The 16276-nt window shown below is 44.2% G+C and overlaps 2 protein-coding genes across 6 annotated transcripts; one reads left to right on the forward strand and one right to left on the reverse strand.

The window, feature by feature from the left end:
* Nucleotides 1-139: 139 nt before the first annotated feature.
* GNPDA1 (glucosamine-6-phosphate deaminase 1) lies at nt 140-5188 on the forward strand. Of its 2 annotated transcripts, XM_010578796.1 has the most exons (6): nt 140-275; nt 352-453; nt 1505-1687; nt 3369-3553; nt 4239-4413; nt 4691-4981. In XM_010578796.1, the coding sequence occupies exons 1-6, from the start codon at nt 152-154 to the stop codon at nt 4786-4788; spliced, it is 867 nt and encodes a 288-aa protein (XP_010577098.1). In that variant the 5' UTR covers nt 140-151; the 3' UTR covers nt 4789-4981. The 2 variants fall into 2 exon arrangements, with proteins under 2 accessions (XP_010577098.1, XP_010577100.1); XM_010578798.1 differs by lacking the exon at nt 352-453 and having other exon boundaries at nt 4691-5188.
* Nucleotides 5189-7316: 2128 nt separating this feature from the next.
* Nucleotides 7317-15755, reverse strand: RNF14 (ring finger protein 14). 4 transcript variants are annotated; one of them, XM_010578794.1, is made up of 8 exons: nt 15598-15755; nt 14842-15004; nt 14148-14299; nt 12678-13205; nt 12041-12269; nt 11181-11353; nt 10454-10584; nt 7317-9191 (listed from the first exon to the last, which is right to left on the reverse strand). In XM_010578794.1, the coding sequence occupies exons 2-8, from the start codon at nt 14993-14995 to the stop codon at nt 9134-9136; spliced, it is 1425 nt and encodes a 474-aa protein (XP_010577096.1). In that variant the 5' UTR covers nt 14996-15004; nt 15598-15755; the 3' UTR covers nt 7317-9133. The 4 variants fall into 4 exon arrangements, with proteins under 4 accessions (XP_010577096.1, XP_010577095.1, XP_010577094.1 ...); XM_010578793.1 differs by having other exon boundaries at nt 14842-15035; nt 15547-15755; XM_010578792.1 differs by having other exon boundaries at nt 7318-9191; nt 15547-15755.
* Between the last annotated feature and the right edge of the window lie 521 nt (nt 15756-16276).

The following is a 16276-nucleotide window of genomic DNA, read 5'->3' on the forward strand; positions in this document are numbered from 1 at the left end:
GGATCCCCGGGCGGCGGCAGCGGGAGAGCCGGCGGCAGGTGGGTGAGGTAGGTGGGAAGGAAGGAAGGTGAGCGGGGCGGCCGCGGTAAGATGGCGGCGCTCGTCAGCTCGGTTCCCTCCCGCCCTGCCCAGGCAGCGCCCGACCCCCGCCATGAAGCTCATCATTCTGGAGCCGTACGCGAAGGCCAGCGAGTGGGCCGCCAAGTACATCCGCAACCGCATCGTCCATTTCGGACCCGGACCCGGGCGCTTCTTCACGTTGGGGTTGCCCACAGGTGGGTGCCGGGACCGGGAGCGGGGCCGGCGCCGGGGTGGCCCTTCCCCGGGGCTGAGGCGGCGGCTTCCCCGCAGGCAGCACGCCGCTGGGCTGCTACAGGAAACTGGTGGAGTACTGCCGGAACGGGGACCTCTCCTTCAAGTACGTGAAGACCTTCAACATGGACGAGTACGTGGGTGAGTGCCCGCGGGCAAGAAGCACTTGGCTTTCGTGATCTGTTTTGCTGTACGTCCTCTCCCTCCCCGTGGCTGGTTAGCGAGGCAGGGCCGCCAGCCCGCCGGAGGGGCCGATGTCAGTGCGTGGTGGGCGCAGAAAATCCCACCTGCCAGCGATTCGAGGTAGGAGGGATAAAATTTGCTTTAGCCAAGGGAGTTAACAGGCACAGTTTGAAAACCTGTACAAGAAGTACTGAAGGGTGTCAGGTGTTGCCTGGCATTCTACACGCTAGGCGCTGCCGTATTTTACTTGAACTTGGGTATTGACCAGCTCTTCCATCTTACCACTGCAAGCCGAGGTAGTGTGCAGTATTAACTACCACCTTTGCTCTGGGAGTAAAACGGTCACTTCAGATTCAGGTCTCTTACAAGGACTGATGTGTTACCTGCCCAAGTGCCCTTCGTAACTGACCTGCTCTCCTGTTAAGACAGCAGAGGACTGTTTATGAAGCTGTGATGAAATAGCCTCTTCGGAAGAAAGAGTACAGAGAGATTAGTGGGCAAGCCTAAAGCTCCAAAGGTGGAAAACAGACAGGCTAAATATTTGCTAATGCTAATTTTACACTGGTCAAGAATTTTTTCTGTGAACAATCCTAATCAAGCAGCATTTGGGAATAGGCAGTCTGGTGTGGGTTTACAGCATTCAAAGGGGGAAAAAATGTATGCAATAAGTTATTTCCCAGGCTTCTGCACAGTTTGCTAATGGTCTTTGCGAATACAAACTGGCAGGAAGGCTGAAAAGGTAGTAAAACATGAGGCACAGTGCACGCCTGCTTTTCTGGCACATCCATCACATGTTCATATGAGCACATCTTATGGGAGCTATCGTGTTTGATTTTAATTTTGCTATTTAGGGAAATAAAAACAACTTATGAAACTTGAGGGAGTCACAAATGACAGACAGAAAAAGCAGTGCTCTGTTACCAAAACCACTGCAAGGGTGTGTAGGTGGTTTATGTTATGGGTGATATTCTTTCAGGTGGTCTTAGTCCCGTGCATGCTCTGTTACCAGGTCTCCCAAGGGATCACCCGGAAAGTTACCATTCCTTCATGTGGAATAACTTCTTTAAGCATATTGACATCCCGGCAGAAAACGTTCACATTTTGGATGGAAATGCACCTGATCTACAGGCAGAGTGTGACGCATTTGAGGATAAAATCAAAGCAGCTGGAGGAATTGAACTCTTTGTTGGAGGTGAAAACCTGAAGGACTAGCAGTCTCTAAACACTGGCAGGAAGCACTGCCTTTCCTCTACCAGCTATCTATCTCATTTATTGTCAGGAGAGTTCATCTTCAATACAGTTCAGTGGATTTGCAGTGAAAGGCACCCCACATTCCATTGACCTGGGCGCTCATGTGTTGGCAGCCTTGTCTTCCAATGTACTGCTCCCCCAGTTTTAAGTATTTCAATCCAGTTGGTGAATTGTTCAAGAAACTATTAGCATGAGAAACAGGCAGGGCTAGAATTGTACCAAATACAGAATGTATTACAACTGCCAGGGCTAACAGGAAACTGCTAGGAGTAGTCAGAGTCCTCTGAGCCAAAAGGAGCTCAACGCAAGCTTTTCCCATCAGTTTGCCTTAAGATTCTGCCATCTACTTTGCTTTATTGTTCTCCCAGCACAGTTAGAGAAGAGTCTCTGTTGGCTTCAGTGGGGGCTTTTGCTATCATTCTGTGGTGGGTTGACCCTGGCTGGACACCAGGTGCCCACCAAAGCCGCTCTATCACTCCCCTCTGCAGATGGACAGGGGAGAGAAAATATAACAAAAGGCTTCTAAGTCGAGATAAGGACAGGGAGAGATCACTCACCAATGACCATCACGGGCAAAACAGACTCAACTTTGGGAAAATTAATTTATTACCAATCAAATCAGAGTAGGATAAAACCAAATCTTAAAACACCTTCCCCCCACCCCTCCCTTCTTCCCAGGTTCAACTCCACTCCCAGTTTTCTCCACCTCCTCCCAGCCAAGCAGCGCAGGGGGACTGGGGTTGGGGTCAGTTCATCACACATTGTCTCTGCTGCTCCTTCCTCCTTAGGGGGAGGACTCCTCACTCGTCCCCTGCTCCAGTGTGGGTCCCTTCCCCAGGCTGCAGTCCTTCAGGCACAGACTGCTCCAGCATGGGTCCCCCATGGCATCACAAGTCCTGCCAGCAAACCTGCTCCAGTGTGGGCTCCTCTTTCCATGGGGCCACAGGTCCTGCCAGGAGCCTGCTCCAGCGTGGGCTTTCCCATGCAGTTACAGCCATCTTTGGAGGCATCCCACTGCTCTGCCGTGGGGTCCTCCCCGGGCTGCAGGTGGATATCTGCTCCACCGTGGGCCTCCCTGGGCTGCAGGGGCACAGCCTGCCTTACTGTGGTCTTCATCACGGGCTGCAGGGGAATCTCTGCTCCGGTGCCTGGAGCACCTCCTCCCCTCCTTCTTCACTGACCTGGGGGTCTGCAGGGCTGTTTCTCTTACATGTTCTCACTCCTCTCTCCGGCTGCAGTTTCTGTTGCGCAGCAACTTTTCCCCCTTCTTAAATATGTTATCACAGAGGCGCTACCACCGTCGCTGATGAGCTCGGCCTTGGCCAGCGGTGGGTCCGACTTGGAGCTGGCTGGCCTTGGCTCTGTCAGACATAGGGGAAGCTTCTAGCAGCTTCTCACAGAAGCCACCCCTGTAGCCCCTCTGCTACCAAAACCTTGCCATGCAGGCCCACTCCTACCAGAAGCAAATTTGAGCTTGAGCAGAAAAATTGCAAGTGTTTTTGTCAGATCTGCATCTGTTCCTGGAAGCACTGAATGTCCTTCTAATAGGAGTGCTGTTGGCTCTGCTTCCTACAATAACCATTCCAGCCACTGACCCTCTTCTGAAACTCTCTCTGTCACAGGTATTGGCCCAGACGGTCACATTGCTTTCAACGAGCCTGGATCAAGTTTGGTATCCAGGACGCGAGTGAAGACCTTGGCTATGGACACTACATTGGCTAACGCCAGGTTCTTTGATGGCGACCTCTCCAAAGTCCCCACAATGGCTTTGACAGTGGGAGTAGGCACTGTCATGGATGCCAGAGAGGTTAGGAGAAAAGCAGTGAGTTCATACAGGAGCTCTTGAGCAGGGCTTCCTGGAGTAGCTAAAGATTACCCAGTCTTGGAGCAGCAATGCACCCTGCTGGTCTAGGTCAGCTTATGCTTTTCCTGCCACAGACCGCTGAATACCTACCTGATCCTCCTGTTCTTTTGCATCCTGCAACACTATGGAAAGGCTCTTGCTTTGTCTTCCATTTTTGCTCTACTAACACCACTTATATTTGTGTAACCCTGCAGTACAGTTGTGATCCACAGGGAGCAAGAAAGGTTTGGGAGGATGTCTTTAGTTAAGAATCTCACCTGGGGAAATAACTGCAAGAATCAGCAGTTGACTTGATGCTACAGCAGCAGATCGTGAAAACTCTATGGGATAGCTTTTAATTGAGTCTATACCTTGATTTATACTTCTTAAGTCTCAGCATACAGGTGCCTAACAGGGGAGCTCAAAGGATCTGAATCATTACAGTGACCCACCAGGCTATGATTTAATTGACAAATAAAATGCAGCCAGAGCAGAATTGTGATACAGTGAAATGCCTCTGGGGAGGATGATAGACATTGTCCCCTGTTGGGAACCAGGGCAGCTCTCTTAGTTCAGCAGGATGTGGGTGTGCTCTCTCTGAATGTGTCTTCTCGACCCTAACTGCCATCCTCTGTGTCTTGGAGTCCAGGTGATGATTCTTATCACAGGAGCCCACAAAGCCTTTGCTTTGTACAAAGCCATTGAGGAAGGTGTCAACCACATGTGGACAGTATCTGCTTTCCAGCAACACCCCAACACTGTGTTTGTGTGTGATGAGGATGCCACGCTGGAACTCAAAGTTAAGACGGTGAAATACTTTAAAGGTGAGTGTTTGACCAGGCCAAGCAGCTGTTGTACTTAGTTTTTAAATAGCACAAGCCATACTTTGCATTAGATGTTTCTGTCTAATCAACTCCCAAAGGAGTACATTCCTTAAATATAACAGCTGAAGTGTACAAGTGCAAAGGTAAAGGCTTAACTGCATGGGTATGGGAGCAAAGGAACAAGGACTCTAGTGATGTCTAATTTCATTAGCAACCAATGAATAAGAATTTTGCTTTATTATATCTACTTAAGTCGTCTTTTTACTTTCTACATTAGGTTTAATGCTGGTTCACAATAGGCTTGTGGAACCCTTATACAGCATGAAGGAGACGGGAGCAGAAAGAAGTCAGTCTAAGAAGCCATACAGTGATTAATCTCACTGTTCAGAGTAATGCTGAACCAGCTTTTCTGTTGAAAACCATCTGTGAAGAGAGGGAATTGCTGCAGAAATTAATCTCATATTTGTTCTTAAATTAGCAAAATGATTATGTGCTTGCTTCTCTCCATTAAAAAGACAGATGCAACACCTGCCTTAATTAACCAAACGAGGATGGGATCCAGTACACTGCGTTCCACAAACTTCCGCCACTAGTTTATTCTCTGAAGGTAAAGTCAATGGAGAGTGAGCTGTTTAATCTATGAAGCAATTGTAATGATGGGGACTGAAGGCCCCGAAACTTAAATGTGAAGATATGTGAAAGTACAACACTGCAGAAACTAAATGGGTAATCACTCTGGGATGTATGCCTTGCATTTATGACAAGTACCTCTTCGTGTTACTCCCCTCCACAATACACTCCTACATTATAGTAATTTAAAATGGGAACCGAGTTTGTTCAGCCTGGAGACGGGAAACCTTCAGCATGACCTAATAGCAGCACGCTTCACAACTACAAGGAGGTCATCAGGAAGATGAAGCCAGGCTCTCCTGCGCAGTGTGTGGGCAGAAGATGAGAAGAGATGATGGGGCTTGAGTTGAGACAAGATGCTCAGACTGGATATAAGAAAAAAACTTACCCATGAGGACAGTCAAGCAGTGGGGCAGGTTCCCCAGAGAGGCTGTGCAGTCTCTGTCCTTAAGAGGTTTTCAAGACCTGACTGGATAAAGCCTTGGCTGAACCCTGCTTTGAGCCAGATGTTGGACTTGAGACCATCTCAGCAAAAGGGAGGCTACAGAGAGCATTCATCAGTGCTGTATTAATAATGCAGTACCATTAATGCAGTTAATGGTTAGTTTACACATCTATATGCTTTTATTTGTTGTCACACAAGAAGCCTTACATGTTCAGTTTCAGGGTATAATTTTATATGCCCTGGTGCTTTATGATGTACTACAGGAGAGTAGATTTGTTCAGATTAAGCATAAATTACTTCCCTCTCTGCTGCTCAGCACTCTCTTATTTGTGTCAGAGCAGAGCCTGAAGCAGTAACTTCTCTCCCCCTCCTTCCCATGCTTTACACTGCTACAAGGAAATGCCAAATAAGCCTCAAAGGAAACAGTCTGTTCCCTCTGGCCTCAGCCTATGTTTAATTACAGAAGCCCCACACAGGTGGGCAACAGCCTGTACTGGCAAGACCCCACCAATTCTGAAACTTGATTCCTGGGTTTCCTATCAAATGCTATCAATTGAGGGGCAAGACAAACTGGGCAGCATTAATTTTCTTTATGCAGAAATTTTATAAGCTGTTGATCTGTAATGTAACTTTCTACAGTAAATGTCTTAATTTTTTCTAAATGGTCACACCAACTGTATCTGGTGCTCAGCCTCACTGTGCTAGGGAAATGGAACAGTTTATGAGGCTGAACGGCACTCGTAATACCGTCTTTGAGCAGAACAACAAAACCGTCAAAGCATGAGAAAGTCCTGTTATTTTGCACAAGATTTCTCTGTCACCTAGAACCAAAGCTGTATCAAAAGCTGTTTGGTAGAAATAGCTACTGCTGCTCCCTAGTTCAAGAGCTTCCTCATCTTGTAATTGCTGGCAGGTTTCCACCAAACACCTGCTACAGTTCTGTCCTGCCAGGCAGCAGCCATTTCATAAAAAAAAACCAGAGGGGATCTTTAAAGGAAAACTGAGGAGGTCACAGTTATTTACCTTTTACCACAAAATGTCTGCAAATAATCTAATGCTCATTCTGTGCATGCACAGTAATGGAGCAAGTAAGGAGGTCTGCAAGAGAGAAAAAATAAAAAATAAAAAATGAGGAAGAAACACTGTGCCACATTACCGGAGTTGCCTGCCTTGCTCTCTGTTGGCGAAGCCAGATTCTGGTTTTAACTGTCCCTCCTCTGCAACACCAGGATGGTCCTACGACTGCAGTCACCTCCTTGTCCCCTCCTCAGAGAGTCTTTCCTCCTCTGCCTCACTGCAGAATATGGGAGCTCCAGCCCAGGGGTCCCCGAGTGCTTAGAATTCACAGACACGGTGGTGACTACATCACCATTCCTCCCTTCTGCACACAAAGTTCTTGAAAGCAGAGGTAGTTCATCACAACACCTTCAAATACTTCACCATAGCGCTTGTGCTCTGGTAGCTCTGGCAGACATCCCCAGCCGTGGCTTTTCATCCCAACATACCCTTGGGGTCCAGGCCCTGCCCTCAGCCCACCTCTGTCCTGCCAGAAGGGACCTGCCCAGCGTCCTGTAGGTTTAAGAGATCCAACACCCCCTCCTCTATCCAGGCACAAAAACAGGTTTTAAGCACACGCTTCTTGTCACAAACGTTCCCCATCTGCCCACGTATGCAGCTTAGCGGGAAGAAAGCCCCTTCCAAAAGCCGGCAGCTTTTGGACTCGGCCTGTAGAGTTAAAAATTGTGGCCAGAGCGGAAACTCCTGTGGGGATTGCAGCTCAAAGCTGGCTACATCCAATGCAGCGATCTCAGAGTAGTGTCATGATAGCCACCGTCTATCAGTTAGGGGCTTGTATCTCCGAGGGAAAACCAGGGCTCTTTGGGTGTGAGGGCACTTCACATACACAAATGACATAAAATTCTGTCAGCAGAACACATCCTGTGCCAGTTTCACTCGAGAGTTTTGCGAGAGTCCTGGTCTGTTCTATGTCATTCTACAGGTGACCACGCGAGCAAGCGCCTCGGCCCCGTGGCACGCAAGCGCTGGAGGCGATCGCCACCCAGACACAGAACAAAACTGTCCCACGCACTGACCTGTGCTGCCATATACATGCCATAATGAAGACAAACAGGGAGACAACTATGGTTACTGTCTTAAAGTGAATTTAGTGCATGTGAAAGGTGCAGGAAGTAAATACAGTTTAAATCGTACACAGTGGAACCCTTCCCTACACGCTGTCCTATAGCCTAAACCAAGACAAAAGATCCGCCCTTGCCATCTCGTATCTTTTTAATCATTGCCAATTCTAATAGTACAGACTTCCATCCTCTGTGAAAGCAACTAAATCAGCACTCATTTTGGCCAGATATCCAAGTATAAATTTATTTACTAACAGGCAAAACTGAGTGAGAGGTGTTCACCTTGAGTTTCTGAAGTCTTCCAGCTCCTGAGCTATCCATCCGGACCCTGCTATTTGTTTTGAACACAGCACATGCAGTTTTAACTTCAAAATAAATTTTTAGACCATTCTGCAAGTGGAAAAACTTCTAAAAAATTAGTGGTTCCCTCCAGTAATTACTTTCATGCTCACAAAACTGCTTACTGAGCTTTTAGGGGAAAGAAGTTGGGTTTTGAAATAATTTGAAGTGCAAGAACAGTGGAAATAAGAAATCTAGTCCAGAAGCAAAACTATCAACTACTCAGATTTCTTATATGAAGAGTTAGTAAAAAATAAATTCATCATCTGAGAAAACAAGGTAATTTTCAGTATCTTGAAAAATTCAAGTTAATCTCAACTATGTACCCATAGAAATGTGTTTCAATATCTGACTGATACTTTTCACCCTCTCACCGGCCACATACTCGGTTCATTGCCTTAGCACTCATCACTGTCAAAATAAGGAGAGGCAACGTGAGCAAATACAACAGCGACGCCGAGATGAGTCATCAAACTGATTCAAATTTTTCAAGTTTTCTGCCAAAGCATTCAGTAATGCAAAGACCCAGGCATTACAGCCAGTAAGAAGGGGGTTAGGAATAATTGACTTTGCCATCGTTAGAAAGTATCAGTGACAAAGCAATGAGCCGCTTTTCAGAGAAACAGGTCAGGAAACACTATAGAAGCAACAGGCTCAGCTGCTGAATACAGAAGAAATTTTCTATATTGTATCAGAAAACTTTCCCTGTGCAAGCAGCATCACTAAACAGCTCCAGAAAGAGCACTACAGCTATAATAAAACTGCCATAAACCCAACAATGGATATAAGCCAAGATCCTCGAAAGGTCAGTCTCGCTAAAGGAAACCCCCAAACACTTCTATGATTTGGGGCTTCAGTTTTGTTTGTTTGCTTCTCAAAAAGGGGCACCTCTTAGTACATATTTTTCCAGTAATTTTCCAACTTCTGACGGGTTGTATTTGTCTTTAAAAATCGATAGGATTATTAGGGCCTTCCATGGTGATCCTGAACACAGGATGAGTAAAATGGTCTCCTTTGGTTTTGGCAACAGCCTCTGAAGTGCGAGTATCCTGCAGTGCAAGGTAGTTATTCTTCTATCACATAATGGAAGTGAAAAGCAAACAAACTTGACACAAAAATGGAAAGCATCTATCTCTGGTTTGTTCAGCTTTTGTTGTAGAGGAAGCTACTAGTCTTCATCTTCAACTTCCCGTAACTCACCATCAATATGCATGGCTTGAAACAATCTGCAAGACAGCCAATAATTTACATCAGTATGTAAAAAAAGTAAAATATGTAAAAAAAAAAAAAAAATTCAATCTAAACGTGACCAAAGGTACAAAAGCAGCAAGTTTCAAAATTTTTTTCAGTATCATAAACCACTCGCACTGCAGTCCTCAAAGTCAATTAAAATAAGCTACTCTGCAATTCTACAGCACGTTACACCAGAAGGCTTTACAGTACCTTACAAACGTGATGTCTCAAGGAATTCCTGAAAATATTAATAATCCAAAATGTATTAAAAGTTACCTAGCATGCTGCTGTTCCTAGTTGGTCTTAGGCAGTATATAATCAGCAGCCAAGCCTGCCTGCTCCAAACAGCTTACAACCTAATCAGACAATACAGAGCTGGGCAAACAACTGTAACATATAAACAGGGGAGGAGCAACAGGGAAGAAAAAAAAATTGTTTTTTTATAAAACAGATGAGCTTAGTCAAGATAGGTAGAGGTTAAGCTAAACTAAAAGAAAAAAGAACAGCAGGAGACACCAGAAGAAAAATAGAAACAAGAACAGGGTAGGAAGTGAAAAAAATACTGTTGGGAGAAAAGGGAATGCTGAAAAAGAAGGGCCAAGAACAAGGGGGAAAAAAAAAAAAAAAAAAAGAATCCTGTCAGCCACATCTATTAAAGCAGAATAGACGGTGGAGGATTGAGTAAACTATTGGTATATTGACTTTTGTATCCAGGCACTATATATAACAGCCATAGGCACAACCCAATGGAATACACACAAGATTAAAGGCTGCCGCTATTACACCTCTCCGACCTGCTTGCCCTTTCATTTGTCCCGATGGCAGTGGCATCCTTTGTCTCTTGATATATCCCTAATAGCAATGATGTAAGCCAAGTTTGCAGCTTTTTAGAAGCAGCTTTCTTACCCAAAGCCTTGTGTTGCGCTATCATATACCTGAGCATCTGTAAAGAAACATTTCACTACAGGCTGTCTCTCAATCAGAGGCAGGAAGTACAGCATCAGGAATAGGCCCAGAAGACTTCTCCACAATTTTAAAACAGATGTTCTTAAAAAGCAAAACCATATCCCAAATCACTCCCGATTTTTTTATTGTTAAGTGTCAGGTCCTTGTAAGTGTAAATATTGGAGAGAAGAAATTGTGTCTTAAACTGTATAGCTACAAATTTCAAGGTAAGAATAATCTGGGAGAGACTGTAAGAAGAAATACAAAAATAAGTGGTACAGCACTAGAAGAAATACATGTAAATACATACCTATTAAAGCATGGGGAAGATGGATCATTGAAGTGCCTGTACGGGTTCACCCTTGACAGAGAACCCATACAAAGCCAGCAGAAATACTGCATGCAGCCAGTACACGTCATTTTGTTACAACCATCTAGTTTCTGGCAGGGGAAAGAAACAAGAAATAGCAGTAACAAAATCTTACCACATCAGTCTTCAGGCCTGTCTCTAAATGGTAACAGTCCTCAAAAATGCATCAGCTAATGAATACATTTTACCCCAACTCTATCATAACACTGGCATTTTTTTTCCACTGTTCAAAAAAACCCTAGGAGCTAGAATCACAGAATTGTAAATTGGCTATAGTACTAGTAACACTGGAAATTAATATTTTTCTGAAGCTAGTTTTATTTCCTGCCTGTAGTCTGAAACAGCAGTAGCCTGAAACACATGGTAAACACAGGGATTCATAGGGATCCATAGTCAGCCTGGATCTTTTTAGTACTGGAGTCTGAACAATACCTATTGCTGTATTTACTCAAGTCCCTGAGCTCCAGAAACATCACCTCTTTTTCTATGTAACACAGACGGAAATGGAAAGTTGTCTCACCATTTCCTAAAAATTTACCTTCCCTGGTGAGCTTGGAGGCTACGAATAAATCTCTGTTACAGCCTAAATACAGAACTGACTTAGCAATTTATGTTAGTTTCTGTTAAGAGTTACTACGATTCTTCAGCTTTTCCCCTCCGTGCTTACCTCTATATGAGTACCACAGCAAGGACAAGACTTTGAGTTCTTTTCCAGCCATTCTTTACTCTCCATCTCCTCGAGGGCTTTCTGAATCACTCGTTTGCCATAGCGTTGTTCCAAAAATCTTTTAGTTGCCTCGTTTGCTTCTAAATACTCATTTCGCAAATCCATTAATTTCTCTGGGGAATAAAACAAAAAATAACAACAACAAAACCAAACACAAACAAAAAAAACAAAATGGCTTTTGTAATATGTTATATAAAGAAGTCCAGCTAATAACAGCATAAATTATTCTCAAAGGAAGCTAACATCATTAATTAAAAAGCAAGTGAAACATTAGAATACATAAGAAAAAGATGAGAATATTAAAACCCCACTACCTCAAAATTCAACAGTTTTACATTGTTTCATTATAAACGAGACCAGTCAATGGAACTAGAACAAATCTACAATGTAAAATAAACTGAAAAATGGAAATGTTGTTTCTGAACACACATTTAATGAAACTGTGTCATGATTTTGAGGCCAAGCAGATACAGAAGCATCCACCTGATTCCATTATCAACTCTGACAACAGAAAGTAGTGGATTCGCAGGCAAGGGTGAAAAAAGGCACATATAAAATTATTCTTCCCCTGCTATGGCCTCAGCATTTGGCAATCAGCACTTTAGGGACTTCCTGAGCTGTGGAGTGTCATCAAAGCAATACTTTTTAATTGCCAGCAACAGACCTACTCCAAATGAATCTGTCTAATCTTTTAGAAAGCTCATGTGGTGTTGAGTTCCCTTGCTTAATTTCTGACTTTCAGACTTATTCACACGATGCTTAATTGCTTCTTGATCTGTTTCTGAAATACGATGACTCACCCGCAGTAACTTTACATGGAGAGACCCCATGATAAGTCATTTTACAGAGAGTACAAAAAGCATAGTTGCAACGGGAACATATGCCCATGGTGCATCCTGGTTCTTGCATGACTGGTGTCTGACAGCCCGGGCGAGGGCAATACACTACATCTGCCATCAGGTCCAAGCTAGACTGCAGAAGCAGGCGGTCATAACGTGCAAATAGCTGCTCTCCAACCAACTCCTTCACCTAAACAAAGATCAAAGGAAGATTCTGAGCCAGCTAGCTTCAGCAAAAACAGTACGTCAGCAAAAAGTACCTACAGCTGGGATGAATCCACTTTATATTCTCCAATAAGTCATGAATATACTCCTAGAAATGCTATTTTAATAATAATTAATCAAATGAAAAGCATGCAGTGTCAAATGCGATGGGACATGAATTCAGGCCTCTGACCAATGCCAGTACTAATAAAATACGCAAAACATGTGCCAGGTCATCCAGTTTTAACTCCGATGCCTCTGTGCAGCTCAGAGCACAAAAAAAATTTTCCCCGGGTATATTTACAATGCTCACCATGAAAAGCCACACCTTGTCTTCTGTAATTATTGGTAAGTTAGCAGAACTCTACCATCACTGCTCCCACACTTCTATTACCTGGCCAGGAGTAGCAACAGAAGAACACTTCGGTTCTGGACAGTTGAGACAGTGGACCTGACCATCCCTGATCTGTATTTCAAAGTAGTCCTTCAGGCATGCTTTGCAGTATACATGGCTGCACTCGGTGAAGTACATACATTCACTGCCCAGCTTCTCACAGAAGCAGATATTGCACAAGTACATCTTACTGTTAAAGCACTTCCTCTTCTGAGCCTGATCAAAGTCCAAGATTTCCCTAATCAGACTTGACAATGATTCCACATCCTGTACAGCTCTTGCATCGATGAGTTCTTCTTCAGCTGCTGCAGAGCCTGCTGCACCACTGCAATCCTTCTCAGCATCGAGAGGGACCAAAGGTGTCCTACTCTGCCCATTCCCTTGATGGCACATTTTGAGCTCATATGGGGAGGAAATATTCAGGTAACTCAGCGTTTCTTCCTTCAGAAACTGCATCCAGGCAAATAAGACCACACAGCCTCGGTTCTCTTCCCATACGTTGTCTAAGTGTTTGCAAAGAGCACTGAGCTAGAAAAGAAAAAACAATTCCGGATTTTAGTAAGTTCTGACAACTCATTACTGTCTTCCTCTCCTCCCACAGTCCTCCTTAGTGCATACTTAGATTTCACATTCTGTAGTTTTTAATATATACATAAAATACATATAAAAATAATGCTCATAGATGCAAGCTTTCATTCCTCAGAATGGTGACCAAATAAAAACAAGTAGGAAACAAAAGAAGAGCCCACTGAAAGAGCAGCGTAATTGTTTGTCTTAATTTTACTTTCATCTACTCCATTAACATCCCCTAGAGCACCATTAATTATGACCTTACTCATGATCACAAAAGCTCTGTTAAAATGTGTCCTGGTTTCACCTGGGATAGAGTTAATTTTCCTCCTAGCAGCTGGTATAGTGTTATGTCTTGGATTCAGTAGGAGAAGAACATTGATAACACATTGATGTTTTCAGTTGTTGCACAGTAGTGTTTAGTCTAAAGTCAAGGATTTTTCAGCTTCTCCTGCCCAGCCAGCAAGAAGGCTGGAGGGGCACAAGGAGTTGGGAGGGGGCACAGCCAGGACAGCTGACCCAAACTGGCCAAAGGGTTATTCCATACCATGTGACATCGTGCCCAGTATATAAACTGGGGGGAGTTGGTCTGGGAGGGGGATCGCTGCTCGGGATCTAACGGGGCATCGGTCAGCAAGTGGTGAGCAACTGCATTGTGCAGCACTTGTTTTGTATATTCTAATTCTTTTATTATTGTAATTTTATTATTGTTGTTATCATCATTAGTTTCTTCCTTTCTGTTCTATTAAACTGTTCTTCTCTTAACCCACAAGTTTTACATTTTTTTCCCAATTCTCTCCCCCATCCCACGGGGTGGAAGGGGAGCGAGTGAGCGGCTGCATGGTGCTTAGTTACCAGCTGAGGTTAAACCACAACAAATGTTAAAACTATTTTGCAGACCTGAGCTTGGGAGAGCCATTTTCCACTGAGGGTAAACACTGGGGGGGAGGTTGATGGGTAGTCTGGTGGGAGTTCAAAATTCAGCACAAGGGGAGGCAGAAAGCAAACGGTGTATTCAAATCCGTTGTTCTGGAGGCTCTCTGTGGAATTGCCTGAATCAAAGAGAATTGAGACAGCTTGAGAAATAACAAGAAAATTAAAACTACCAAACTGTAACTGTTTATGACAGCATGCACTATATCTCTTTACATTTGATAAATTTCTGAGTTCAAAATTATTTATTCAACCCTAAATAACAGAACTTCTCAGCGCAGTAAAGTTTCGTGGGGTTGTATGCATATGGTTAAATGAGTAAACACCAGTACCATGAAATATCAGATCCCGCACAAACCAAGAACCTGGAAAGACATCTCCTCAAGCTAAAAAAAAAAAAATAAATTAACTTAATTATTCCAAAGACATACTATTACTCATCTCTAATTTTAAAGTTCACTTAAGAGTTTATATGTATGAGCATGAAATCACCTACTCAGATATAAACCCCAACAATACCACAAGCCCAGCACACAGTCTGTCATGGCTTTGTCTAGTCAGTGTTCCTATAGGTCGCTAGAGCAGCAACCGCCTAAGCACATACCAGAAAATTAGCTTGGTAAAAGCTACTTTCAGGATAACACAAAACATCTCAACTCACCACTCACAAAAATTTTGAAGTTTTGGGGCAACTCCAGACAAATTCTTGTTTCTCCTCCTTGGGCAGACTCGGCTCTCTTAAACTCATCTTCATCATAAATGCTAGCCAAAGCCAGCAGCTCATCCTCCTGAGCTTCTTTGTCTTCTGAAGACATTTAAATTTTCTGTGGAGTTAACACCACTCTACAAGATCAACTGAGTTAACACATCCTATTGAAATTATTGATGGAGTATCTATTTTATACTATTATAAGATTCAGAAACCCAAGTAACTGATATAAAATAATGTAAAATATAATTAAGCTTTTTTACAGGTTGAAAAAATATTGATAGCTTTATAAAATAAAAAAATACCTTAACAGGACATTGAAAAGTCAAAAAGCAAATTGTCTGTAAGTGTTGGTGGCTAAAGACAGCCGTAAGGGGGAAAAATAATGAAATACACCGATGGCCAAAGTGACACAGGGACTTTTCATTAATATTTGAAAGGGCAAACAGACCCCCCCAGAAACCCAAGAAAAAGGAATTAGTAACCGTATCTCTCATCCAGTGTCCTAAAACAAACAAGCAAACAGCTCCATTTATGATTAAAGTTATTGAAGGTATCAATAAGAAGCTTCAAATCCTACACAGGCATCTTGTAGATGCACTCCTATACCATTTCTGCTCTAGATTTGGGGAAATAAAGCCACATTTAATGGATTACCTTTCTATTCACAACTGCACAGTGGCAAAGTCGTAGGTACCGGTTACTGACCAAGGACAGCCACGTCAGTAGGACCAGAGCAGAGCCCCTGATCATTCCTCTGGCAGAGCTGGAGGTCATAAACTTTTCCTCACGTAAGGCATGAAAAAACGTCAACTCTGTCGTCGAAGTGCATACGGTTATACGGCACCGGTGCTTCTGAGCTGCCTGCAGCCAAACAAACAAAAAACCACTCAGGGAGATTGAAGTCCTCTCAGCGTTTTCGTTGTGAAGGCTAACAAACAATTTTATTTGAGCAGGCGCGCTCAGTAATTCAGAATACTTTTTTTTTTTTTCAGCTCTAATAGCAGTAGCTCGTTTATGTGCATAAGCAATTCCGACCGATACCTGGGCTAACTCAGGAGCCTGGTAAGGGCCCCACTGAAGTCAGCAGAAATCCCACCCTGCTGCCCCCCCCCCCGCCGCCACCATTCAGGGAAACTACTCGCTGCTAAACAGCAAAAGGGGAAGCCCTTCCAAAGGGGCAGCACGGGGAATTAAAAACATAACCCGAAAATTACAACAACAAACCACGTTTTCGGGTCAGGCTCCCCCACACACACCCCCCCACCCGGCGGGGCTGAGGGAGGCCCGGGTCGCGCCGGAGGCTCCGCAGCCCACACGCCCTACGATACACCACGGCCCGGCCCGGCCCACCGCCCCCGCCTCACCGGTTACCTCCGCCCCCGGG

The sequence above is a fragment of the Haliaeetus leucocephalus genome, unplaced genomic scaffold (genome assembly GCF_000737465.1).
Source record: "Haliaeetus leucocephalus isolate CR32 unplaced genomic scaffold, Haliaeetus_leucocephalus-4.0 Scaffold656, whole genome shotgun sequence".
In the NCBI taxonomy this organism is placed as follows: Eukaryota; Metazoa; Chordata; class Aves; order Accipitriformes; family Accipitridae; genus Haliaeetus; species Haliaeetus leucocephalus.

Coding starts and splice junctions, on each gene's coding strand:
- GNPDA1 (XM_010578796.1), top strand. CDS start 152: ATGAAGCTCATCATTCTGGAGCCGTACGCGAAGGCCAGCGAGTGGGCC. Junction 276..351: donor CACGTTGGGGTTGCCCACAG/GTGGGTGCCGGG, acceptor GCTTCCCCGCAG/GCAGCACGCCGCTGGGCTGC. Junction 3,554..4,238: donor CTGTCATGGATGCCAGAGAG/GTTAGGAGAAAA, acceptor CTTGGAGTCCAG/GTGATGATTCTTATCACAGG.
- RNF14 (XM_010578794.1), bottom strand. CDS start 14,995: ATGTCTTCAGAAGACAAAGAAGCTCAGGAGGATGAGCTGCTGGCTTTG. Junction 13,206..14,147: donor AATGGCTCTCCCAAGCTCAG/GTCTGCAAAATA, acceptor TTTCTTTTCTAG/CTCAGTGCTCTTTGCAAACA. Junction 9,192..10,453: donor TCTTCCCCATGCTTTAATAG/GTATGTATTTAC, acceptor GCTGTCTTGCAG/ATTGTTTCAAGCCATGCATA.